At 39.4% G+C, this 27,858-nt stretch overlaps 1 protein-coding gene across 2 annotated transcripts in view; it reads left to right on the top strand.

The window, feature by feature from the left end:
- The window catches only part of LOC140483749 (constitutive coactivator of PPAR-gamma-like protein 1 homolog), a 128,056-nt gene that overhangs the window by 91,710 nt on the left and 8,488 nt on the right, over positions 1–27,858 (top strand). For both annotated transcript variants that reach the window (XM_072582263.1, XM_072582262.1), the window contains exons 10-14: positions 3,976–4,150; positions 11,164–11,413; positions 15,955–16,069; positions 21,227–21,436; positions 24,608–24,788. In XM_072582263.1, coding sequence (XP_072438364.1) covers positions 3,976–4,150; positions 11,164–11,413; positions 15,955–16,069; positions 21,227–21,436; positions 24,608–24,788 — 931 coding nt within the window. The remainder of the gene's footprint in view (positions 1–3,975; positions 4,151–11,163; positions 11,414–15,954; positions 16,070–21,226; positions 21,437–24,607; positions 24,789–27,858) is intronic.

Below are 27,858 nucleotides of genomic sequence, written 5' to 3'. Positions count from 1 at the left end.
GAGTTAAAGTGTTCAGCCATGGGACGGTTGGGTTGGTTGGTGCGGGTGTCCCAGAGGTGTTCCCTGAAACATTCTGCAAGTAGGCGGCCTGTCTCCCCAATGTAGAGGAGACCACATCGGGTGCAGTGGATACAGTAAATGATGTGTGTGGAGGTGCAGGTGAATTTGCAACGGATATGGAAGGATCCATTGGGGCCTTGGAGAGAGGTGAGGGGGGGAGGTGTGGGCGCAAGTTTTGCACTTCTTGCAATTGCAGGGAAAGGTGCTGGGAGTGGAGATTGGGTTGGTGGGAGGTGTGGACCTGACGAGGGAGTCACGGAGGGAGTGGTCTCTCTGGAACGCTGTTATGGGGGGGAGGGGAGGGAAATATATCCCTGGTGGTGGAGTCTGTTTGGAGGTGGCGGAAATGACGGAGGATGATACGATGTATCCGGAGGTTGGTGGGGTGGAAGGTGAGGACCACTGGGGTTCTGTCCTGGTGGCGATTGGAGGGGTGGGGTTCAAGGGCGGAGGTGCGGGAAGTGGAGGAGATGCGGTGGAGAGCATCGTCGACCACGTCGGAGGGGAAATTACGGTCTTTGAAGATGGAGGCCATTTGGGTTGTTTGGTATTGGAATTGGTCCTCCTGGGAGTAGATGCGGCGGAGGCAAAGAAATTGGGAATATGCGATGGCGTTTTTACAGGGGCAGGGTGGGAAGAGGTGTAATCTAGGTAGTTGTGGGAGTCGGTCGGTTTGTAGTAGATGTCTATGTTGAGTCGGTCGCCCAAGATAGAAATGGAGAGGTCTAAGAAGGGGAGGGAGGAGTCTGAGATGGTCCAGGCAAACTTGAGGTCGGGGTGGAAGGTGTTAGTAAAGTGGATGAACTGTTCAACCTCTTCGTGGGAGCATCAGGGTAGCGCCAGTACAATCATCGATATAGCGGAGGAAAAAATGTGGGGTGGTGCCAGTGTAGCTGTGGAAGATGGACTGTTCCACATATCCAACGAAGAGGCAGGCATAGCTGTGGGAGGATTGGAAGGAGAAGTTGTTCAGAGTGAGGACCAGTTCAGTCAGTCGAAGGAGGGTGTCAGTGGAAGGGTACTGGTTGGGTCGGCGGGAGAGGAAGAAGCGGAGGGCTTGGAGGCCTTCGTGATGGGGGATGGAGGTTTATAGGGACTGGATGTCCATGGTGAAGATAAGGCGTTGGGGGCCGGCGAAGCGCAAATCCTGGAGGAGGTGGAGGGCGTAGGTGGTCTCCCGAACATAGGTGGGTAGTTCTTGGACTAAGGGGGACATGACAGTGTCGAGGTATGCAGAGATGAGTTCGATGGGGCAGGAGCAGGCTGAGACAATGGGTCGGCCGGGGCAGTCGGGTTTGTGGATTTTGGGCAGGAGGTAGAAACGGGTGGTGTGGGGTTGTGGGATTATGAGGTTGGAGGTGGTGGATCTCCTGAGGTGATGAGGTTATGGATGGTCTGGGAGATGATGGTTTGGTGGTGGGAGGTGGAGTCATGGTCAAGGGGGCAGTAGGAGGAGGTGTCCGCGAGCTGGCGTTTAGCCTCAGCGGTGTAAAGATCGGTGCGCCAAACTACACTGCGCCTCCCATGTCTGCCGGTTTGATGGTGAGGTTGGGTTTGGAGCAGAGGGAGTGGAGGGCTGCGCGTTGTGAGGGTGAGAGGTTGGAGTGGGTGAGGGGGTGGATAGGTTGAGGCGGTCACTGTCACGGTGGCAGTTGGATATGAAGAGATCGAGGGCAGTTAAGAGGCCAGCACAGGATGTCCGGGTGGATGAAGTGTGTTGGAGGTGGGAGAATAGGTTGTCAGAGGGTGGGCAAGAGTCCTGGTTGAAGAAGTAGGCACGGAGGCAAAGGCGGCGGAAGGAATGCTCGATGTCTAGCCGCGTGTCAAACTCATTGTTCCAGGAGCATAGGGGGATGAAGGTTTAGCCTCTGCTGAGGACTGATCGTTCATCCTGGGGGGGGGGGGGGGTCGGGGGAGATGGTGAAAATATGGAAAATAATGGCAAGGCACATTCAGTGTGCACAATTACTGTTGATTTTGTCTGCAGACTGGCATGTGTGATGTTGGAAACCTCGAGGGGTATTGTAGTATCATTTCTGACTGAAATTGTCATCAGTGCTTCAGTTTTGTATTTTCCAGTCAAATGTTGGCTTCTTCATTATTGTGGATGGAGAACTTATAAAACCTCCAAACTTTGTAAGTTTATTTCTCTACGAGCATTCATGGTCAAATATGGCAGGTCTTGCAGTGCTTTCATCCAGTTATTTCTTTGTGAAAATGCTAAACTTTTTCAGTTACAGACTACCTGCACTCTTTAGCATGCATATTGTTATGTTTTGAAGCTCCACCACAGGTTAGCACCTCCTTTTCAATCTGCTTGGTGCTATTACTGCACTCCTCATTAGACCAGAGCTGTTCATCTGCCCATAATGGAATTAATAAAATCAGTGGTCCTCAAGAGAGGAGAGTTAAAGGAAAACATATATCTTGGAGTATGGTTTGAGGAGATTGCAGAGATAGAGACAATTGGAGCTTAGTCTCCACAAGAAACATGGTAGTCACTTCAGCCAATACTGCCAGGGAAAGATACTTATTTGATAGGTAGGCCAGAGCAAGGCCAAGTACCTTCTCAACACGACACAAGCCTTTTTGGTAGTTTTATTGTTGGAGACTCAGCAGTAATGAAGCTAACAAATTATTCTTGATGATGCATATTGAGCTACCCCACCAAATGCTCATTAGTGCCCTTGCTACCCTCATTGTTTCTTTGCTGTGGTGTTTGAAGTGGAAGAGAACAGATTCATGGGTTGAGGGGGGCAGTAACTGTTAATCAGTGGGATGTTTCCTTTTCAATGTTTCATCTGACATCGACGGTTTATGGAATCCAGAGTCAATGCTAAACACTCCAAGGACCACTCCCTTCCAGTTGCATGGCTGTACACTACCATCACTGTTAGATCAGTTCTGCTAGTGGGCGAGAGAACTTGCCCACAAATAGTGATACAGGAATCTGGGATGTTGGCTGATGGTCAAGTGTGCAGAACCATACAATTGGTTCACTAATCTATTGTACAACTTGGCCAGTTTGGGGCAGGTCCCCAGATATTAGCTCAATGTTGCATGTTCAACTGAGCTTGGTGTGTCGAAATATGATGCCCAAGCCAGTGCCAAATAATCCATCTTGTTTCATTATTCACCTTTTTGGGCAATTTGATGCAACTGAGTGGCTTGCTGGCACATTTCAAAGGGATGTTGAGGGAATTGTGTTGCAGAGTGTCAAACATCACGTGCATAATATGCCAGGTAAAGCTGATGGGTTTATTTCCTGATGGACAATATCTACATTTTGCCATGTATTGATTTACCAAGTTCAATTGAAAATATTTCCCAGCCCTGTGACTTCCAAGTGTTGCACACTCATGACTTGGAAGTGTCCTACGATTTGTTTTTCCATTTGTGGGTGAATATCTTGAAATTCCTTGAGAGGAGAGATAATTTTGATCATCAACTTTGACAACATCATGAGGACAAATTTGGATGAAACGTGTATGTACACATTTCAGAATAATTACGTCAGTTAAAATATGGAATATTGGAAATGGTTAAATAAACTATGGAAATAAATGAAGTTGGCCTTGAACATGCAAGTTTCTATTGTTTGGTATGAATCATGTAATTCTTAAAACCTTTTGATTCTGTGTGTTTACCAGTAGAGATTGTAAGCAAGTACTACAGAAAATGACACTAACGATCATCAGATAAAATAGTGTCTGTAGAGATGCAAAGTTCGTGTTCCAGGTTAATGATCTTTCATGAGACGTGAAAGGAATTAGAGATTAACAGTTTATAATCAAGTATAAAGCCAGACGAAAAGGGGAATTGGGATGAGGGAGGTGGAGAGTGAAGAATGAAGGGGAAAATCTGTAGAAAATGGTGAACAGTATCTAATGATGAATACTTTGTTTTTAATTATAGGGGGAGATTAAGATCTCCATTAGCATAGAAGATGAAGCCAATAAAGATTTGCCTCCTGCTGCTTTGCTGTATAGGCCAATACGACAGTGTGTATATGGAGTCCTGTTTAGCCTAGCTGAGGCTAGGAAAAAAGCTGAAAGACTTGCACTAAGGAAAAATAGATTCCCTACTGAAAGTAAGTTAACTTCATATTCTGTGCTGGATATTTATAGCACATCATTTTAAAAGTTTATGCTGAGATTGTGGGAAAAAATACACAGTATATTGATTAAAGAACTGTTGGTCAAGTAGTTTTTTTGGGATTCCAAATTAAAACAGTCTGCATTTGCGAATGCAAAATATTATGTTGGGTATTGGAGTCCATCTAAATGTCAAATTTGTCTGACATAATGATCAGAATTTAAAAGTGCTTATTGTTTTGTTAGGTTGGAGGGTGGCATTACATTTGGTTGGGGGAGGTAGAGAATTTCAGACCACGTATCATCTTCAGGTAAGATGAGGTTAAATGATGAGATAGGTGGACAGAATAAGCTGACATAAATATCCCAATTCTATGCTTGTTGAATAATAACATTCCATATTTAAAGTTAACTAACTAAAATAACAGACAAGTATACTTAGTTGGAGTGTAGGGACTGATTTGTGCTAAAGGCTGAATTGCTGAACAAAAAAAGAAAGAACCGAGATGTCATTATAGTATCGCTGCTGGGTGAGAGCTGTCCAGGATGCCAAGTTTATACAGGGTATACAGTGTAAATATGGACATTTATAGTGGGCAAATGTTAACAAGCTTGCCCAAAGTGTCTCAATGTTGACATTGTTTTGTAAACCTCAAATATGAACATATGGAAGGTTTTAATAATTATATTTCCTGTAGCATTTTCTAGATAAATTTTAGGTTGTCTGTATTGGTGTGAGTCTTGGGACTAAAGGGATCAAAAGGTATGGAGAGAAACAGGAGGTATTGAGTTGCATGATCAGCCGTGATTATATTGAATGGTGGAGCAGGCCCGAAGGACCAAATGGGTTATTCCTATTTTCTGTTCATTCAACTGAGCCTCTGTCCCTGTCTGTTTCCTTGTTCCCTAATTTTCCTCTGTATTTTTATTTGTTTCTTTCTGAGTGACAATGTGCTAGGAAAAGGAACCACCACTGGCTTCAGTTCACATTATGTTAAGGGTTTAAAATGTTCTCAGTGTCACCCTTCCCTTCCCTCTGCGGCCATTCCTACTTCTACCAACCTAGAGTCATAGAGATGTACAGCACAGAGACAAACCTTTCAGTCCATCTCGTCCATGCTGACCAGATATCCTAAATTAATCCAGCCCCATTTGCCAGCACTTGGCCTGCATCCCTCTAAACCCTTCCTATTCATGTACCTGTCTCGATGTCTTTTAAATGTTGTAATTGTACAAGCCTCCATCATTTTCTCTGGCAGCTCATTCTATACACGCACCACCCTCTGTGTGAAGAAGTTGCCCCTTAGGTGTCTTTTAAATTATTCCCATCTCACCATAAACTTATGTCCTCTATTTTGGACTCGCCAAACCCAGGGAAACAACCTTGTCTATTTACCCCATCCATGCTCCACATGATTTTATAAACCTCGAAAGGTCACACCTCAGTCTTCAACGCTCCAGGGAAAACAGTCCCAGCCTATTCAGCCTCTTCCTATAGCTCACACCCTCCAACCCTAGCAACATCTTTGTAAATCTTTTCTAAACCCATTCAAGTTCCACAACATCCTTCCTACATAAGGGAGACCAGAATTGCACGCAGTATTCCAAAAGTGGCCTAACCAATATCCTGTACAGCCGCAACATGACCTCCTAACTCTCATACTCAATGTTGTGGGTGGCACAGTGGTTAGCACTGCTGCCTCACAGTGCCAGAGACCTGGGTTCAATTCCCGTCTCAGACAATTGTCTGTGTGTTTCTAGGATAACACTTCACATTCCCTTTCTTACTACAATATAAATCATATCTATCCTTGGCTCTTTCCCTTTTGAGTTGTCATTGAATACTGCATAATCTTTTTCATCATTTTATGGTTACTGAAATGAAGAGTATCAGTCCACAGAATTAGAATGCTGGTCCACTCATTGCCATCAGTTTCAGTAGGGGTTGAAATAAGTATTCAGTCAACTCATCTGACAATAAGCCATAGCCTCAGTGCATTTTTGTGAACAACTGGCATCAGTTTTCCTTGTGACCTAAATATTTTTGTTTTTTTTATTCCTTAATTTACAATGATTAAGAACAGTCCAATCCAAATTTAGCTTAATACCTTTTCAGGTAGAAAAGATGTGTTAGCGTTAAATGTGGTGAACAGATGTGTGATATTTCAAATTGTGTCCTTAATGATTGTTTGAATAGAAATATATTCTTTGCTTTAAAACTTTCAAAGTGAAATTTTGATCAAAGAAAATCTTTCAGAAGGTCTTTTAAAAATTAAATTTGAAAGTACTTAACTTTGTCTATCTTTTCTGAGACCTGATGAAGCAACAGTTTATAAGTCTGGACTAGTAATTTTTCACCAGTAAGAGTTGTAACCTTGAGAAATGGGCAACCAACTCTACCTTAAGTTTGTTTCAAATTAAAAGTTCATTATTTGAAACTGAGGTTTTTATCCCACTTGAAATCTGACTACAGCAGTGAGAAATATAGCTGCATTTAACTTCCATTATGGACACGCAACCTTCTGATGAAACACCGAGTTCAATCAAATTCCTGACTGAAGGTCTTCCAGGGTACATTCTGCAAGGTAAACATGTGAAAGAAATTTTGGCTTCCCATCACTTTGAATTTATGGAATAAGTCTGGACTTTTGAACTGCCTAATTCCAGAGGAGAGTTGAATAAGATTTTGATAGAGTTTCCTACTTCTTATGTGTATGTCTTTGAGATTATCCTGTCTGTGTCCACTATTGTGTCAAACTAAGATCATTTTGTAATCAGTTGGATCTCCCCGTAATTTAGCTTATATTTATGAAGACCAAGGTCGTATATGGTTTTCCAATCATTTTTTCAACAAGGTTTGCTATCTTCAAAGTTTGGTGAATATAATTCCCCATCCAGTGCACTCTTTAAAACTCTGTATTGCCTGGATCCATCCCTACTGCCAAAATACTTTCACCTCTCACTTCTCCATATTAAATTGTATCTGTTGCTTATCTGCCCATTGTGCTGGCCTATATATGTCCTCTTGCAGACAGTTTGTATCATCCTCACTGTTAGCCTTCAAGTTTGGTGGGATCAGCAAAATTTGAAGTTTTACTGCAGAACCCTGTTCTGTAACATCCTCTAGACTCGAAAGGAAAACAGTTTTACATGACTAGCTATTTTCATCCATTTTGTTTTATTCAATTGTACACTCCCATTCCATAGGCTTCAATTTTATTAGTAACTTTTCAAGTGGTACCTTGCCAAATGCCTTTGTAAAATTCAATAGACAAAATCCATTGTGTTTCCTTCATTAACCTCTGCTTGACTTAGATTAGTCAAATTTGATCTTCCTTTTACAAATCCATGCTGGCTGTCCTTATTTGATGTAACCCTGTCCAAGTGCCTGGTGATTTTTTTACCCCCCCACGATAAAAGATTCCAAAACCCTGCCTGCCACTGATGTTAGACTAAATGGCCGAGAGATTGCCCTTACACTCCTGAACATGGGAGTCAGATTTGTCACTTCTCTCTCCTCTGGCATCTCCCCCATATGTGGAGCAGCTTAAAAAAGTTAAGGCAAGTGAGAATTCACTCGCCTTGCCTGGCACCTTTAAGCATAAATCACTGTCTTTATCTCTATTAGAATCCATTCCACTTCTTTGCACCCACTTTCTACCTAAATGCTAAGAGAAAAATTTCGGATACCCTTTATCTTTGCTACTATTCTATTCTTCTACTCGTGGTAGAGGGTTTTTGTTCAGAGGTCTGTGACGAGCAGTATATCACAAAAATTGGTGCTGAGTTCACAGTTCATCACTTATACAAATGAGAACATGGGAGGTATGATTAGTAAGTTTGTGGGTGACACTAAAATTGGTGGCATAGTGGACAGTGAAGAAGGTTTACTAAGAGTACAATGGGGTCTTGATTAACTGGGCCAGTGGGCCAAGGAATGGCAGATGGAATTTAATTTCAATAAAAGCAAGCTGTTGCATTTTGGTAAGGTGACCAGGACTTACACAGCTAATGGTAGAGTCCTGGGGAGTGTTGTCAAACAGAGAGGCCGAGGGCTATAAGTGCATAGTTCCTTGAAATGGCTTCACAGGTAGACAATATGGTGAAGGCAGCATTTGGCACGCTTACCTTCATTGGTCAGAGATGCAGCAACATATTACAGATGTACAAGACATTGGTAAGGCCACATTTGGAGTACTACATATAATTCTGGTAGCCTTGTTATAGTAAGGATGGAATTAAACTGGAATGGTTCCAAACAAGATTTCCAAACATCTCACCAAGACTGGAAGATTTGAGTTATAGGGAGAGACTGATAGGCTGGGACATTTTCTCTGGAGCATGGAAAGCTGAGGGGTGACCTTATAGAGATTTATAAAATCATGAGGGGCATAGGAAAAGACAAGGTCTTTTCCCCAGAGTAGGGGAGTCCAAAACTTGAGGCTATAGGTTTAAGGTGAGAGGGAAGAGATGTAAAACGGATCTGATGGGCACATCTTTCCACACAGGATTGTGCATATTTGGTATGAGCGGCCAGAGGAAGTGGTAGAGGTGGGTACCATTAAAGCATTTAAAAGACATTTGGAGAAGCGTGTTTAGAGGGAAATGCGTCAAATACAGGCAAATGTGACTGATTCAGTTTAGGCGATCTGATTGGCAAGGATGAGTTGGGCAGAAGCGACTGATCCTGTGTAGTATGCTGCTATGGCTATGAGGAGCGGAACATTCTTAAAAATGGAGAAAAGGCAGTGGGATTTAGGGGCCTTGGCATTTGAACCACAAAACGCTAGCATCCAAATTCAGTGGGAATAGAGCAAACAGAATGTTGGCCTTTATTTCAAAGGGATAAATGAAATATTAAAGTAGACGAAAACTGCAAGACACGAATCAGACCACACTGATTAGTTTTGGTCTCCTTACCTAAGGAAAAATGTACTGACATTCGAGGCAGTCCAGAAAAGGGTCAGTAGATTGATCCCAATTATGGTGGAATGTTCATATGAGGAAAGGTTGAGTATGTTGGGCCTATACTCACCTTATTGAAACATATAAAGTACTGAGAGTAATTGGAGAAAGGTGGTTTTTCCAGTGTCCTCTAGAATCAGAGAGGACAATCTAAGTAGCAGGGGTTGCCCATTTAAGACAATGAGCAGGACTTTTTTTTTCTCTCTGAGAATAGGGAATCTGTGGAGTTCTTTTCCACACTAGAGGCTAGATCATTAAGCATGTTCAAGGCTAAGAGAAACAGATTTTTATTCAGTAACAAAGTGAAAGCTTATGCAGAAAAGTGGAATTGAGGATTATCAGATCAGCCATGATCTTATTGAATCATCCAACGTACTTGATGGGCTGAATGGCCAGCTTTCTGCTTTATTGTCTTCTTAACAAGGGTAAAACTGCATGGGTTGCTAAAGTATCTGCTGAAAGAAAGCAACAATTTTGTAGTAACTTAAAATAGGTAGAAAGCATGTAACTGTGGCAATATATTAATAATCTATATGACCAGCTTTCTGCAGTGGAAAATGAACAATTTAATTTTCTGACAGGAATTATTACTGCTGTAATGTTGCATGAATGTCTTCCACAGGATTGGATGTAAGAATTTAAATCCAAGTCCTGGCTTAGAAGGAGGGGATAAATCAATCAGACCGTCATATATAACTTGTTTCCCCTTTGCATTAGTGCTGTTGCAAAAATATTTGATGTTGCCGTTGTTTATTTAGCTCTGAGCCATTTATATTGCTTTCTATAGATTTGGCCCATTTACAAGACTCTGAATCTCCCCTTTTCTCCTCCTGCGATTGTCATGTAGGTGATCCCTAACCATAAGCCTGGTTGCCTCTTTCTGTTCAGCTACTTTTTTTTTGCTCAATTGCAGAATAGTACCTCGAGTGTTTTTTTTTCATTTTTGTTGCCTTTGCAGCAGAACCAAATATGAATAATTAATAACAAAATGCTGTGGATGCTGGAAATCTGAACTAAAAACATTAAATGCTTACACTTTAGGAACAGCCTGAAATGCTGACTGATATGCTGAATGTTTCCAGTATTTTTTGTTTTTATTATAAATAATTAAAACCTACAAAACAGATTGCTGGGGTTTTCACTAAATAATTCAAAATTTAGGCCACCAATCTCCTGATGTTCACAGTATTACAGATTCCACAGAAATGTAGTGAACTGTATGAGTCAAAGAAAATGTTTCTCTCATCCATTTCATGAGTCCAATGCACTGTCCCTATCACCTTGTCAGTATCATGGATGCTTTCAAGTCCTTGCTGATTGATTTTTTTTTGACTACACTGAGCAGTTCAACTTCCAAGATTCCTAAATTGGCATGTTCAGCAATGAGTTATGCAGAATGTGAAGACCCAATGGCTAAAAATGTGCAGTTTAGCATTCAAAATCAAAACTGAGTGGAGAGTCCAACATTTAGAAAAACTCACAGTTTTTTCGTACATTATTTAAGGATTCACAGAAGGCCATGTTTAAGGGTGGGTTGTGTCTGTCAAAAGTGGTGAATTAAAAAAACTTAAATGATTTCAATCTTCAAAGAAGTGTTAAAATCAAAAGCAGAGGGTTAAGAATATTTAAGTTGAGGAGAAAAATAAATGAAACAGTAACCTGTTGGACAAACTGACACAGGATTCAGAAAGTTGGTGCATAGTTCCTTGTGTTTCTGTACTGTGAGATATATTTGCATAAGGGAACTCCATATCAAATATAGATTTGTATGGAAATAATTAGAGGAGATCATTGACACAAAGCGGCAAACCATTCATATGGTGCAGTCAAGAAGTGCAAGTAGACACAAGATAGATCTAATAAATATGTACATTTGTACCTTGGGAGTTGCATGTTGCTTAGATTACGATAGTAAACTATGTCAGCTTTTCTACTGTCACTTAAAAATAAGTTTGCAAATTCTTGTCATTAGCAATTGAAGTAAAATCTCAAATTACTAGAATTTAGTACAGAAAATTGAGTTAATTTCACTAATGTTTTTCAGTTCCCCCAGTTTTAGTTAAAGAGTGGGCCGCTTACAAGGGGAAATCGCCCCAAACTCCAGAACTGGTAGAAGCACTTGCTTTTAGAGAGTGGACATGTCCAAACTTAAAGAAGCTATGGCTTGGAAAAGCTGTGGAGGACAAAAACCGAAGAATGAGGGCATTTCTTGCCTGCATGAGATCAGACACACCAGCTATGCTCAATCCCTCAAATGTTCCAACACACCTTCTGGTTCTTTGCTGCGTGCTGCGGTAAGTGAAGAGCATTGAATAACAGTGCAAGTCAACAGAATTTTTTTTCCCACTATTAATGCATTTTGGAGTACATTTTTGTACAATGACATTTAGCCTTTAAAATGTCTGAATATGAACATTTGTAAACTATAACTGTGTTGTTTTATGTCTCATGTTCTTTCCTACAATTTATTTTGAACAAATGCCATCTAATTTTTACATTTCACAATGACATGGATCTTGCAGTATACTGTATATTCTGGGGAGAAAACATTACACTTGGCTTTTTCACTTTTATGTATGTTGAATAGTGTAAATGTTTGACATTCCAGTTTGAAAGCTAAGGCTTTATAAAATTTACAAATCTGTTTCTGCTGATTGAATTTGAAGCCCCACTATTTAATAAGGGAGGAAGAGGGAGAGTGGAATCTATCAACCTGTAACTTGATGTCTGTTGTAGGGAAAATGTTAAAATCCTATATGAAGGATGTGATAGCTGATCATTTAGAAAATAATGGAAAAATTGGACAGAATCAAAATGGATTAATGAAAGGGATGTCATCTTTGTCAAATGTGGAATTGCTTGAGGATGGTACTTTTGTAGCATAAACAAAAGAGAACCAGTGGATTAATATTTGGATTTTCAGAAGGCTTTTAATAAGGTCACACACAAACGTTAGGTACATACACTTAAAGAGCACAAAATTGCAGATGAATATACTAGTACGGATTAAGAATTGGTTACTGGACAGAAAGCAGAGTAAGAATAAACAGATCAATCTCAGGGTGCCTGTTACTGCTGAGGTACCACATGGATGAGTGTTAGGTCACAACTGTTTACAATCTACATAATTGATTAAATATCTCCACATTTGCTGTTGATACCAAACTGGGTGAGAATGCAAGTCGAGAGTATGGTGCAAGGAGGCTTCAAATGGGTGTGGAATATCTAAGTGAATGATCTTAAGCAAAACAGATGGAAGATAACATTAATAAGTGTGAAGTTATTTACTTCGTAGAAAAAGCAGAGACAGAAAATTAAATTGTGAGCGATTGGGAAGTGCAGATGTCCTTGAGTCACAAATTAGCATGCAGGCATAGCAAGCAATTGGAAAGACAAGAATTGCATGTGTTGATACATTGCATATTGTAATGCCTAATTACAGGGGCATGTTTCTCAGGGAATCCTTTAAGTTTCTAATCTCCAGCATTTTCTCCCTTACTACATAGGAATGGGAGAAAGCTGTATTCTTGTTTTCTTATTTCTTGGCTAATGGTTAGAGAAGAATGCAATTAAAGTACTTTCTAAGGGTTATACCAAATACCGGTAGTTGAAACAATGTTTAGGAGCAAGTCTGACCCGTTGATGGTTTTTGTTTTTCTAAATCTCATCAATGTTTCTTGCCACATTGCTCAAACAGGCAGTGTTTCTATCAAACTACCATTTCAAGGGGCTGTGAATGCAGAAGAGATATCTTGTTGCAATTGTATAGAGCTTTGTTGAGCTGTCACCTGGGGCATTGTTTACAAGCTTGGTCTTCTTATTTCGGGAAAGGTATATATGCCATAGAGGAAGTGCAACAGAGGTTCATCTAAATCACTGCAGTGGTGGGATTGTCTTGTGAGGAGAAGTTGAGGAAACTGGGTCTGTATTTTCTGGAGTTTCAAAGAATTGAAACTTGCAAAATTCTTACAGGGTACAACAGTGGATAGAGATAGGATGTTTCCTCTGGTGAATCTAGAAGCAGGGGACCATTTCATGACAAGGGTCAGGTCGTGTAAAACTGAGATGAAGAGGAAGTTTTTTGTTCATTAGGTTGGTAAATCTTTGCAATTTTCTGTCTTTCAATGAGCATTCACAAAGATCTTTCAGTAAGCTCAGCAGAAGTTAAGTTTTTGGAAACTAATAACATTCAGGGATATGGAGATGGTGTGGGGGAAAAAAATGGCCTAGAGCAACCCTGATCTCAAATGACAGGAGAGACTCAATGGACCAAGCAAACAAAAACTGGGGATTAGAAGCTTAAAGACAGACTGAAACTGATGCAGTAAGTAGCTGTTACAGTATGGAATATGTCAACACATACACTTTGGAAGTGAAGTCAACATGGAAGACATTAGTGTTTGGAAAATAAATTGCAGAAGTGGGATTAAATTTTGCAACTTCTTTGCGGAGCTGGCCTAGCACTTTTAGAGTCATACAGCAAGAAAGCAGACCTTTTCATCCGATTCGTCTGTGCTGACCAAGTTTCCCAAACTAAACTAGCCCCGCTTGTCTGCATTTGACCCATATCCCTCTAAACCTTTCCTATTCATGTATTTATCCAAATATCTTTTAAATCTTGTAATTGTACATGCATCTACCATTTTCTGTGGCAATTCATTCCACATATGAAATGCCCACTGTGTCCCTTTTAAATCTTTCTCTTCTCACATTAAAAATATGCTCTCTAGTTTTCGACTCCCATTCCCTGGGGAGAAGACCTTGGCTATTCACCTTATCTATGCTTCTCGTGATTTCATAAACCTCTATAAGGTTACCCCTCAACCCTGTACACTCCAGTGAACAAAATCCCAGCCTATCCAGCGTCTCCTTCTAATTCATGCACTCCAGTTTCAGCAACATCCTTGTAAATCTTTTCTGAACCCTTCCCAATTTAATAATATCTTTCCTATAGCAGGATGACTAGAACTGTACACAGTACTACAAAAGTGGCCTCACCAATGTCCTGTACAACTTCAACATAATATCCCAATTCCTATACTCAATGGCCTGAGCAATGAAGGAAAGTGTGCTTAACCACAGTGTCTATCTGTGATGCAACTTTCAAAGAACTATGAACCTCTAATTCTCTCTTTTCATCAATACTCCCCACTAACTGGATAAGTCCTGCACTTGTTTGTTTTACCAAATTGCAGTATCTCACATTTATCTAAATCAAACTCCATCTGCCACTCCTCAGTCCATTGGCCCTATTGATCAAGATCTCTTTTTAATTTTTGATAACCACCTTCACTGTCGATTCTACCACCAATCTTGGTGTCATCTGCAAACTTACTAACCATACATCCTAAGTTCTCATCCAAATCTTTTATATCAAGGACAATCAACAGCTTTTGGTTTTTTTTTGGTTAATTTTTAGACAGGAATACAATGAAAATACTGCTAAGGTTAAACATAGTAAAATCAATGGTTAAAATAATGTTTAGCATCAAATCTACAGAATTTTTCCTTTTTTTCCCCAAAACTAGTGAACGTTTCTTGCCATGTTGATCAAATCACTAGGGACATTTAATGCCTCTGTGAAGCTGTTAATTGCACATTTTGTTCACTGACAATCTCTTCTGAAAGATTATATGTAAATTCAGGTGTTATCGTATCATGAGCAATTGTTTGGAAAATGGTTAGAGAATACATGTTTAATCTGTAGGCATATTGAGTGGCGAGAATCTTCTTTCAAAAGAAAAATATATGCTAATAACAGACGGGATGTCTTTATTTAAGTAGCATGATCTTCTATGAACATTTCTCTGTCCTAGTTCTCGTCAACACACTGCCCCTCAATGACATCATCCAAAAGCACAGATTAAATTTTCACGTACATGTTGATGATGCCCAACTTTACCTCTCCACCACCTCCCTTAACTTTCTGCACTGTGGCGAAATTATCAGATTGTTTATCCAATCTTCAGTATTGTACAATCAGGACCTTTCTCTAATTAAATATTGCAAAGACTGAAATCATTTTTTCCAATTTCTGTTCTAACTTTATTCCCTTACAACTGACACCATCTCTCTTCCTGTTGATGGTCTGAAATTAACTCAGTCAGTTTGTGCCTTGGTGTAACATTTAATCAAAAGATAAACTTCTGACCAAATATTCACGCCATCACGGAAGCACCCTATTTCCACGTCCCTAACTTTACTCGTATTTACCCCTCTCTCAGCTCCTCTGCTGCTGTAACCCTCTTTCACGCCTTTGTTACCTCTAGACATGACTATTCAAATGCACTACTGGCTGGTCTTCCACATGCTACCCTCTGTAAACGTCAAGTCGTCCAAAACTCTGCTGCCTGTGTCTTAACTCACAGTAAGTTCTTCATCTATCATCTCTGTGCTTGCTCAATTTTAAAATCATTCTTGTTTTCAAACCCCTCCATAGCCTTGTCCCTGCCCACCTCTATAACCTCCCATCAGCCTCGTAGTCTTCAGAAATCGCTGCGTTCATCTAATTCTGTTCTCTTCAGCATCTCCATTTTAGTAGCTGTACCATTGGTGGTGTCCCTTCAATTGCCAAGGTCCTAAGCTCTGACAATCCCTCCAAGACCCTTCTACTTCTCTTGCCTCTGTTCTTTAAGAAACCTATAAAAGCCTATGTCTTTGACCAAGCTTTTGGTTGCTTGATCTGTTTTTTCTTTCAGCTCAATGTCATATTTTGATTTATAATGCACCTGAAAAGAAATTTGGAATATTTTATCATATTAAAGGTGTTGCATAAATCCAAGTTTTTCTTGTTGTGCACTAAAAATATAAGCTTATGTTTGTATATCCCTTATAGATATTTGTTGCAGTGGCCAGGGGTGAGGATCCTTCGTCGCCATGAACTTGATGCATTCCTTGCACAGGCTTTATCTCCTAAACTTTATGAACCAGATCAACTGCAGGAACTTAAGGTAGTCATCATGATTGCTTATGATTTTTCCAATCTAATTAACTTCAGAGACGTTATTACACACCTCTGGAGTAGGTGAGACAGGCCTCAACAGTGAGGTTGCTTGTTAAACTAAAAACAGGGCTGTTGATAAAATTGAGTTTTTTAAAAAAATTTGCATTGAGTTTGTATGTTTAATTTATTATAATAAAATTAATAAAGACTAAATAGGAAATTGAAAAGGTGTGATTTTCCTGAAGAATACCTGAAGAGAAATTGTTACAAAGTACTTTCTTTTCATTTTGTGACATATTACAGTTTTAACATTTTTAATTTGTTTGTACCACAGTAATCCAAAATCAAAACTATGCCTCTGTTCATGAAAACACTAAGTTATTTACTGCCTTGAATAAGGTGGTGAAGGAGCTGATGCTGAGTGAAACATACTTGAATGTGCATCTTAGATTGCATATGAAACTGCAGTCTTTCTGCTGTAATAGACTTGTTAACATCGTTGAGGTCCATGGGATCCAACAGCCAGTGACTGCTTAGATAGGAAATTGAGAGTAACAAAGTCGAACATAGTGATGAACTGTTGCTATAATATTTCCAGGGCTGTTGTTGAAATCACTGCTCTTTTTGATAAATACTAATGGTCTAGAATTCAGTATAGCATAATTTCTGAGTTTGAAAGAGGTACAAAACTCAGGATAAAATGACAGCAATAATAGATCTTGAAAGGTATAGACTGGTGAAATAGGCAATTGTATGACAATTGGAACCTTAACGGTGAAAGATGTGAAGTGATAGATTTTGCTAGGAAGAGTGAGGTGTGCAATATGAACGCATGGTGGCACAGTGGTTAGCACTGCTGCCTCACAGCGCCAGAGACCCGGGTTCAATTCCCGCCTCAGGTGACCGACTGTGTGGAGTTTGCACGTTCTCCCCGTGTCTGCGTGGGTTTCCTCCGGGTGCTCCGGTTTCCTCCCACAGTCCAAAGATGTGCAGGTCAGGTGAATTGGCCATGCTAAATTGCCCGTAGTGTTAGGTAAGGGGTAGATGTAGATGTAGATGTAGGGGTATGGGTGGGTTACGCTTCGGCGGGGCGGTGTGGACTTGTTGGGCCGAAGGGCCTGTTTCCACACTGTAAGTAATCTAATCTAATTAATCTAATCTAAATAGTTCAATTTTACATGGCATGCATGGGTACACCTGAGGGTACTTTTACACAAAATGGAAAGTTAACAAATTGGTTAAGAAGGCTGTAAGAAAGATCTTTTCACTTGAACATATGTGTAACAAGAAGGTGATGCTAACCCTTCATGAAGAACTAGTTGGACCCCAGGTGTAGTGACCAGTCTGAGCACCACACTAAGAAGAACATGAAAACATGAGAGTGTGTGTGGAAAAGATTTATTGGGATATTACTGAAGTGAAAGACATAATTTTATTTGGGAAAGTAGCGAAATTGCAGTTTTTGACCTTGCAGCAGAGAAAGTTAAGGGGCAATTTAATTAGTAGATGTGTTCAAAATCACATAAGAGAACCTGCTTCTGGTAGCCAAAGGATCAGATGTCAGAGAATAGAGACTTAGAATATTTGACAAAGGGACTGTAATGTGGGAATTTTAAAACATTTTATCAAGTTATCATCAGAAGTGCATTGCCAGGAAGTGTAGTGGAATAAAATTCAGTAATGCCTTTCAGAAGAAAATCAGATAAAAACTTAAAGTAAGAAAAATTGCAGGAAAATGGGGAAATGGCAAGGGAGTGGAACAAATTGAATATCTTTTTGAAAATGCTCATGCAGACATATTGGGCAGAATGGCCTCCTACATGGTAGCATTCGAATTGAAAATTGTACCCATGTGTCCTACCATTTACATTTGAATCTCCCAAATTTCAAGCAGGCATAAATAAGGATGAAGAATATGGATCAAAGAAAACAAAAATGCTCCACCATTATTTATTTTTGAGACTAAAAATGAGATCTTAGCTCCTTTTAACCATTATTTAATCATGTTTAACAATGTTCTCAATTTTTCATGTGTCTTACTACTGTCAATTAAGAGATCAGAATCAGGAGTTTGTCCATTGGGCTTGAAAATCCTATTGCCAAATTGAGAAACTTTTGAACAAATGCAGATTGGCAGATGCTCTGATTTGAGAGCTGGGGAGAAAGCATCATTAGAAGAAACTTGTTTAGACTCAGAAGATCAATGTAGTTTGGTCCATCCTAGTATCTTACCCACACGCGGAATTCTATAACTTTTTAAATCACATCTTTGCTTTGTAATCGAAGTCCATAAAATGCAGATTCCTGGCTAGAATGTTTAGTTTTTCACAATGAATGTCATCAAGTGCATCTGGCATAAGTCATGTGGAGACGTAGGCATCATTATTAACCCCATCCAGAAGCAAGTCCAAGGTATAAAATCAAAATACTTTGTTGGAAATCTGAATTAAGATAGGAAATGATAAACACATCAGAACTGAACAAAGTTAGAAATAATTTTTAAGTGGAGGAAATGGTGAAGGATGAGAAAAGCAAAAGAGAAGGTCTGTAACAAGGCAGAAGACGAGATGTATTGGTCTTGCTGTTGTTTCGTTTTCTCTTGTTTCAGCTTTGTATGGACAACTTTATTCATTATTTCCGTTATTTTGCCATTCACAACTCCTAAACACGTTTTGTTGCTCTCCCTCTTGCCACTCCTTTTGGTCTTTTATTGCATTTTAAATCTTGTAAACACTTGACCATGTGGTCTGTCACTATTTTAGCCCAGCATCTAAATGTAGTCATTTCCATTTTGCATAAGTTTTGCATAAACTTTAATAAAACAGCATTGAAAATGGTTTGTTCAATGTTAATATTTTGAAGACTGGAAGCTTAAACAACAATGTTAAATTCACAACTCAAGATCATATTGTCATCTCTGAAAGATAAAACTTAGATGATTTTGCTTTAATCGTGCTTTTTTCTAAATAGTTGTGAAGCAAGGTGGCAAGCATATTAACGAGTTGTTCTGCTGAAGATGTTAGACTAGACCTGAGTTTGCTGAAGTTGTTTTTTTGAGGTGATAGTGTGGATACACCTGCAATGCAATTGGAAGGGCGTTCTAGGATTTTGACCCAGCAACACTGAAGGAATGGCAATATATTTGCAGGTCTGGAGTCTGAGGAGTTTGAAGGGGAATTGCATGCGGTGGCCCCCCATTCCTTCCTTCCCCCCACCCCCCCGCCTCCGGTGTATCTGCTGCCCTTCTAGATGGTCATGGTCACAGGTTTGCAAGGTGCTGTCTAAGAGACTGGGTGAATTTCTGCATTGCATCTTTTGGATACTATACACACCGCAGCTACTGAGTCGTGTTGGTGGAGGGAGTAAATGTTTATGGATGTGATGCTAGTCAAGTGAGCTGCTTTGTCCTGGATGTCTAGCTTACCTTACAGACTGCAGCAGCAAATTGGTTGCTGTTTTGTAGAGGGACAGTGGGTGTAGACAGTCACCTGGAGCAGATAACTAACCTACCTTGGAGTTCTAATTTGGAGGAACTTCAGTAATGGTAATTATAGCTAAATTATTGTAGTTTGATTGACAATTAAATATTATAAAAGTAGCATTAAGGCTTACCAGACCCGAAGTGCATGATTTTACAAGACTTAGCAATGTAAGCTGAAAACACTCATTTATTTTGTTTCTGTTGTGCTTCATAATCCTTGCATTAATTATTACCTTTTTTTTTAATGTCCTGTCTGAGTTTTAAACTTTCATTTCAAAGGTACTTAGTTGATATCTGACAAAACAATCTGTGGAATTTATATTCGTGGAAGTTAATGCTTATTACAAAATACAAAATAAATGTAAAGTTTTAACATTTTCCTCAGTCTTTTACTGAAATTGGTTTTTGTTTGTTTTGAGAATTATTACAAATGGTCACATAATTAAGTCCCATTCTTTGGGTCAGATTTTGTGGCCCTGAAACGGGACCAAACTAAAGAAGAACAGCAAAACAAAAAAGGCCTCTAGCCAGTGTAGGTGGATGTCCTGCCTCCTTTTCAGCTTGCCAGCTCCTATCAGACAGCTTAATGTCAGACTCTGCAGAATTTTCACTGAGCCACGTGGGCTTCGAAAACCTTTTGTGACTCAAGTGGGAAGAGGTTGGAATGGTCGTGGAGGCAGGACAGACAGAATGCAAACCTCTTGAAAAGGGTAAGTTAGAGGATTTTTGTCAATTAAGGTAGCATTGGAGAAGTTCAGTAAGCGAGGAGAAGCAGGAGATATTACACCATACATGGATCAAGTCTTGGGCAGATTCCAATTTTCAGCAGTCTGGTCCAAGGAGTCTTGTGTCTGTGTATTTAAATGCTGACAGCTGAGGTTCAGATCTATTGCCAGCACTTACAAGGGATCATTGGACCGCTTGAGAAAACTGGTGGGTCTAGTTCTGTTCTGTCAGTTAACTTCTTTATGAGTAATTGCGTGATCTTCACATGGAAAATCCTGTTTACTGACAGCCCGGTAATGGAAGCGGGATCACTGCATGGTATCTGTCCTGCTTCCAGTGGCAAATCTGGCCCCTCTTCTGATTGTATAAATGGTTTTCCTGCTGTACTAGTAATGCAGTGTCCTGAACTAAAAATACAAAGAATTTGATTTCAGAGTCTTGTATGTCAGCTTAATAATTTAAATTCTGTTCTCAAATAAAGAATAAAGCCTAAATTATTAACTGTTAGATTGTTGTTTTGAAAGAAAAATCCACAACCGGTTACTGGTATCCTCTGGGAAAGAATATTTGTTGTCAGTTATTTTGCTATATATGTGTAAATGTGGAATCGAGATAATGAAGTTACTCTACAACACTGTCTACCTGTAAACACCAAAATATACAAGCTAGGATATCTCAACCTCTATGGATCAGACCAAAGCTGACCATCCACACCAATTTCAATCAAGAATATGTTGACAGCAGCCCAGATAACAGATGGTAGGAGGAAGCTCAATTTAACATTCCTATCTCTACTCTGCTGAAGCCTAGCACTTGAGTTCAAGAGAAAAAAATTGTATCTTTAATCAAAAATGCTAGGTGGATGATCCCATTGGTGTCTCCTTGAAGTTGGTAGTATGCACATATTATTGCCAAGTCAATTCATGTAGATTTATTCCTGTGTGCTTTCTTCCCCAGATTGAAAGCCTAGATCCCCGTGGTATCCAACTTGGAGCATTGTTTATGAGCGGCATTGATATGGCATTATTTGCAAATGATGCGTGTGGGCAGCCAATTCCATGGGAGCATTGTTGTCCATGGATGTACTTTGATGGCAAACTTTTCCAAAGTAAGCTTATAAAAGTGAGCCGGGAAAAGGTGCCCTTGATTGACCTCTGCGATGGTCAGGTATGCATAATTAAGTTATTAATGAGAATATTTTGATTATTGTTTGATAATGTATATAATTTTGTTCACTTGCTGATGGGCATTGAAACGAGGATGGAACAATCAACTTTAGAAAATAAATAGTGGCAGTTGATTTTTTAATTGCACCTGTTTAAGCAGTACTAGAGACAATTCTGAAGAAGTGGCATTTGTTCAATATAGAGTGAGGCAAGAGTTCGATATCTTAGACTGTAGGAGTGCTGCCTGATTTGATTCTTGAAGCTTCCATAGGTATTTGGATTGTTTCTAAGTACTGAACCAGATACAGCAGAATAATTAACAACCACATCCTTGAGCTGAAATGAGTTGAGCCAGATGAGGAAAATTGGACAAGGTTACTACTTCTGATTGTTGACTAGTGATCCATTTGAGTAAGGTATTGTGTTGTGGTTGTCTGGACCACACCAAACCTGGCTGTAAGACCTTCACACCATTTGAACAAATGAGAAATACTTACTGTTGAAACGTGTTCATGAAGATGTCCCTTCACTTAAGTGCTGGAAGTCTGTGGACATCAACAACTATAAATGGATGAATTTAGTTTGAAGTGAGAAATTTTATCGCTGGTGTATTTTGTATTTGTATGTTATAAGATATTCACGCTTGATAAAATTATGAAATATCTTGCCAGTTTTCTTATGCCGTCAGTTTTCTGAATAGTACACTGGGGTATTTTTTTCTTCAGCAGATGAAATGAAAATTACAAATTAATAATTTCAGAAATTAACTGGATATATTTGATCCAGGATAGAGGTTCCTAAACTAGAAACTTTGAGGGTTGAAGAGAACAGTGCATGAAGAGGACACAAGCAATGACTAACAAGTAATACATGTAATTCATATGTTCTCCACTATTATCACTGTGGCAATTCTTTCACTTCCCTTAGGCAGATTCCCTGTGCTCATTGCACTACTGCCTGTGAGGCAGGTATTTTCAATATCCTTCCATGTAAATGTGTTTGTTTCAGTTCAGAATTTGAGTTGTTTTCTTCCTGGTTTGTACATTTGTTCAGCACATTGTTTGAAAATACTCAAGAGCCTTGTGTGGTTGCTCCTGTGGAACAATTACAAAAATAACAACACATCATTGACCACCTGACTCTGCTTCAAAAATTTGTTAAACTGTTCTTTGTTCTGATTTCCCTGTGTTAAACTCTTTGCCAGCCCATGGAGGGTATGGATGAGTAGCTCTCCTTTTAAAATGTATCAGTTCAACAGGCACTTTATTGCCTTGTACTATGCACCTTCCTGAAAAGCTTATTTTTCCCCTGCATGGATTTCATATTGCCTCTTATTTACCATCATTTTAAGTTGAGTGTTAGGTTTGTAACAGCCTGTTCCTGATATTTTCACAGGAAAGAATAAATTTATATTTTACTTCCTCCAAAGCGTTCCCACAAAATAGGCGTTGTACTGCCCTCCCTCCATCCGCACCTCAAACAACTTGACCACGTACTTATTCTGGTTGTAATCTGAAGGGAATTGTGCATCATGCATCTAGTTAGTGTCCTGTATACAGGAAAAATGGAACTTGTGGTCTGCCTTTTAATAGATGTTATACTGTTGTATTATGCCCATCAAACTTCACCAACCAGTTTATGCTTAATTTGCATCAATCAGGAGTGTGTCTTGATTAACGCATGAATTTTGGCAAAGTGATTCCAGGAAATAACTAGAATTCATATTGAAGTTCAAAGATATTAGGGCGAAGAATCGCAAGTTATAGTAACCAAACTATTCTGTATTGTGGATTTTTAGCTACATTTACTTGAAAATAAATGATGCCAAAAGTGCTATTTTTTTAAGAAGGGATTATGCATGGTTTCTAGAATTCAGGAAGGTTCTGAGGGAAATTTTTGTATTGAGATGGTGGGACTACAGTCTGATTTACAAAGTTTGTGATGTGTGGATTTACACCTGAACTTCCCAGTTTTAGTCAGGTACAGATGAAGAATTTTCCTATGAGAAAGATTCATTGTTGACTCAATGTAGTGTGCACTTTCAAATTGTAGTGTTATGCAATTACTTCTAAGCAACAGTTTTGCCTGTTGAAAGGAAAAGTCCTTTTTTCCAGCAAAACTAATTTATCTGGACAACTTAACAATGCATTTGACTATGTTTTTGCTGGCACTTAGCCTGAAGAGCCTGACCAGGAAGCTACAAAACAGCAGCAAAGAAGGTCCATCAGCATTGGCTTGTGTGTTGGGATAGTAGGTGTCTGCTCAACTGGGTAGGCAAGTGGTGTTAGGTGTATTAGAGTTGGGGTTTCAGTTTAAGAGTTACACAAGTTAGTGTACGTTTTTAAACTATTAAGCTTAACTCACCCTCTGAAGTCTCCTAATTTTAGGGTGCGTTCTCAGAAGTTTTAGACACAGGGGGATTACCCATCAGATGTTTCAATTTCCTGAGCAATTCCCATAAAGTCACTTGCATCAGAAATTCAGCATGATCCCAACACACAGCTCCAGTTTATACAGCATCAAAAGCCATCTGGCCATCAGAATACCTGGACCAAGGTATTTGGGAGGTAAATATTGTTTGGGAACATTGGTACAAAGTACATGTTTTGAGAATATCACAAAATATCTGTGGGTGTTGGTTTGCAGTACAATCTAATAATAGACATTAGGCTGTTTTTGCAATATTTTTAAACTAGGTATTTAGTTTGTATACCATTGTTTGTATGTACGTCAAACATTAAATAGCACCAGTGGGATTAAGAGTGGATTGGTTGATCAAATATTCAAGTTAATTAAGACGTCCACAAATCAATGTGAAACATTCACTAAATAATAGAAATGTAATGCAGAGGGTATACACATCTCTGTTATGCAATGTTTACAGCATAAATCACTTAAATAAGAATGCAACTTTGCCTTAAATAAAACGTAACGGTACAAAGCATTCTCATTGACACCCTGACGACTCAGACATCGCAGAGATTGCAATAATAAACGTCTGGTATGTCAGGTATATAATTTTTGCTGGTTTCTAGAGTGTGCTGGTTTGTAAGGTGCTGATCAAAACAAAGTTTGATGTACTTTATCTGATGCTTTGGGGAGCAAGCATAATACTGGCAGTTGAGAGTGGATTCTATACTTAGGATCTGTACTGTTTTGTGATTAATTATAGGCTGATCAAGCTGCAAAACTTGAGAAAATGCGTCAGAGTATTCTGGAAGGCTTAAACTTTTCCAGGCAAGCTCATCCCATTGCTTATCCTCCTCCAGCCATGCATTTTTATCCAGCTGCAGTTTATCCACGGCCCGTTGGACCAATCCTTACACATCATGGTAGAGGGAGAGGCTTGGGTGGTAAGCAGCATTACTATTTTGTCGATACTGAAGCTGAAATCTCAGCAATGTATTATCTAGCAATGACTTTTGTAACATTTTAACCTGATGTGTGGGAAACTATTTGTGTGTTTGGCAGAGTTGAATAGCTAACTTTTGGTTTTCACTTGTCCAGTTACATGGTCAAAACTAACAGGTTAAATAACTACTTTGGGAAGCTTGATGTCTCCTTGTATCTAAGATGACATTCCAATTTATTTCCATTCCCGTAATATCCACTATTCCTGCTTCGCAGTTAGATAACTGCAGCCAACATTCACATGAAGTGGATTAATGTCCAAATAACTCCCACAGGTTGTACTATTCTCAAACTCTCGATTTTTAATCTACTAGTCGTTAGTTTTAATCCACTAACTGTCCTAGTAGTTATTCAGTTTTTTTAAAAAGTGCCAATAGCTTGTCTTCGAAGGTGCCTTCTGATTTGTTAAGATGTCATTGCCATTTGTTCATTCAGAACTTTAAAACGTCTGAAAATGACTATCTTATTTATGATCCATGATCTAAATTTTAAATGTTTGGCAGAGACACAATCACCTGATGAAGGAGCAGCGCTCCAAAAGTTAGTGCTTCCAAATGAACCTGTTGGATTATAACCTGGTGTTGTGTGATTTTTAACTTTGTACACGCGAGTCCAACGCTGGTACCTCAAAATCGTGACAATTTTTGAAAGGGGTATCATTTTAAAATGTTATGGAATAGAAGGCATTTGGGAGTATTTTAAAAGCCCAAAAATTGATATGTTTGGTTTGAGTGGGAGGTGAGGAAATGAGCCTATGCTCCTCAACCCTCTCCATCTCTGATTTTAATTCATGAGATTGTGTATCTCAGTTATAACATTTTTCCATTTTAAACCACTGTTTTGGGAAGTATAGCAGACAAAAGGCCATAAGATACTTGGATCCATCAGGTAAGTACTTTTACAACTCTGGTTGTGGTCACAACAAAGTATAACTGCTTCTTGCGCACCCAACAAATGTGTGCTCCCTTCAGTGAACCCATTAATTGTGTTCCTCCATTTTCTTTGCAACTTCTGACTCTCCCATGATTCCCCAACACTTAACCCTTTTTTTTAAAAGCAATGTCCAAGAATCTTCCACTCCTGAAGCCATCAGCCACCCTACAGCCCAATCTCTACTAACAAATTCCCAACCCACTTGCTTCTAACCTAAAACCTCAACCTTATAGTTTTACCAGCCTGTCAGGTCGGCAAGTTTGTAAATCGGGCTTGCTTGTAGGTGAGGACTCCTATTTTACAAAAAAAAAACACATGCCATGTTAAAACGTCATGGTTTTCAAAGAATTATTATTATAACGTAATTCCTTGAGAGTCCTGCAATTCTGAAGATCTACCATAATGAATATTGGACAATTATGTCTGTTCCAATTCTTTGCTAGAACTAAGAAGAGGTAACAGAAGTCAAACCTGTTTTCTCCATGCATGTTGATAGGCAAATTCGTGACTTCATGAATACTGAGGATGTACTATAAGTGCACTTACTTCACAGATTAGCCATAATCTCATTGATTAGTGGAATAGGCTCAAGGTGCTGAATGGCCTACTCCTGTTCCTCTGTAATCCAAAACGAATCCTTTTGTTCTGTGCCACCTACATTTCTTTTTGTCTCATCTGCTTCAGATTAAGTTGACTCTATTTATGAGCCCACCTGCCAAAGGATCAAGGCGAAAGTTTGTTCTTTGGCCTGCTTTCATTACATTAATACTGAAGTACATAATGTCATTATTTGTTACAAGGCACAAATTCTTTGCAGTAACAGAACTCTAGGAAATATTTTCCTTGTAATCTGACTTTTATATCTCTGCAGTGAATATAATGTTATCAAGCTCTTGGAATGCAATTCAAGTAGCTTCATTTTGGTGCATTTTGGTCCAATAAAGGACTTTTTGCCTCCACATTAGAGAATTGAACTTGAGCAGGGAATTCCCCCTGTCTACACTTTGCTGGCTGTCAAGCTTAATGTCAGTTTATGAAAGAAATCTTTGGAGTTGATGAGTAGATTTTAGTAAGCATCTTCCAGTGCATGTAGCAAATCGCCTTTCTTTGGGAAAATAATTCTGACTGAGTGACCAGATTGTGGTTTTCTGACTTGTACTCAGATGAGGTAATCTCCTGGTTCAATTTTTTTAGCACCATCGATGATCTGTAATATCTTTAGTACGGGTATTTAATCCAGCTCAAATTCAACATCCGATCATAGTTGTGCACAGACTACAGGTTATATGATTGCTTCTAAAAGTGATTCGGTAATTTGTTCATCCAGGATTTTTGGTGACTTCTCTTTTTTTCCACCATCTTTGCCATATACTGAAACATTATTGGGAAAAGTTTTTTTTTGTTTCTATGTTATGCAAAGTAATAGAAATATCAGAGCAGGGAACTGTTGAGTCACTAGTTGATGGCTGTCTATAATGAAGTTATTTTGCCTTGGCTTAACTTATTGTTAACTGTCAATGCAAAACTGCTTTTAAATAACAAGAAATTGTCAGGCTCACTCAGGCCACAAGAATTACTGTTGTTTTTTTAATCCCCTAGTTTCTATTCATTCATTGGATTGAGTGGGTATTTCTTGCAAAGTAATCATTCATTGCTCATGCCTTAATTACTATTGTGACGATAGTGATAAGCAGCTTTATAAAACTGTTGTACACCATTTGGTATACATACATGGTGTGCTGCTGGATAAGAAGCTGTTAGTGTTTTCTCCATTAGGGTTGAGGCATATTGGAGCAGATTAGATTAGATTACTTAGTGTGGAAACAGGCCCTTTGGCCCAACAAGTCCACACTGACCCTCCAAACAGCAACCCACCCAGACCCATTCCCCTACATTTTACCCCTTCACCTAACACTACGGGCAATTTAACGTGGCCAATTCACCTATCCTACACATCTTTAGACTGTGGGAGGAAACCAGAGCACCCGGAGGAAACTCATGCAGACACTGGGAGAATGTGCAAACTCCACACAGACAATTGCCCGAGGCGGGATTTCAACCTCGATCTCTGGCGCTGTG

The sequence above is a fragment of the Chiloscyllium punctatum genome, chromosome 12 (genome assembly GCF_047496795.1).
Source record: "Chiloscyllium punctatum isolate Juve2018m chromosome 12, sChiPun1.3, whole genome shotgun sequence".
Classification (NCBI taxonomy): domain Eukaryota; kingdom Metazoa; phylum Chordata; class Chondrichthyes; order Orectolobiformes; family Hemiscylliidae; genus Chiloscyllium; species Chiloscyllium punctatum.
Note: the sequence above shows the minus strand (reverse complement) of the source record. Positions and strands in the feature narration are given on the sequence as shown.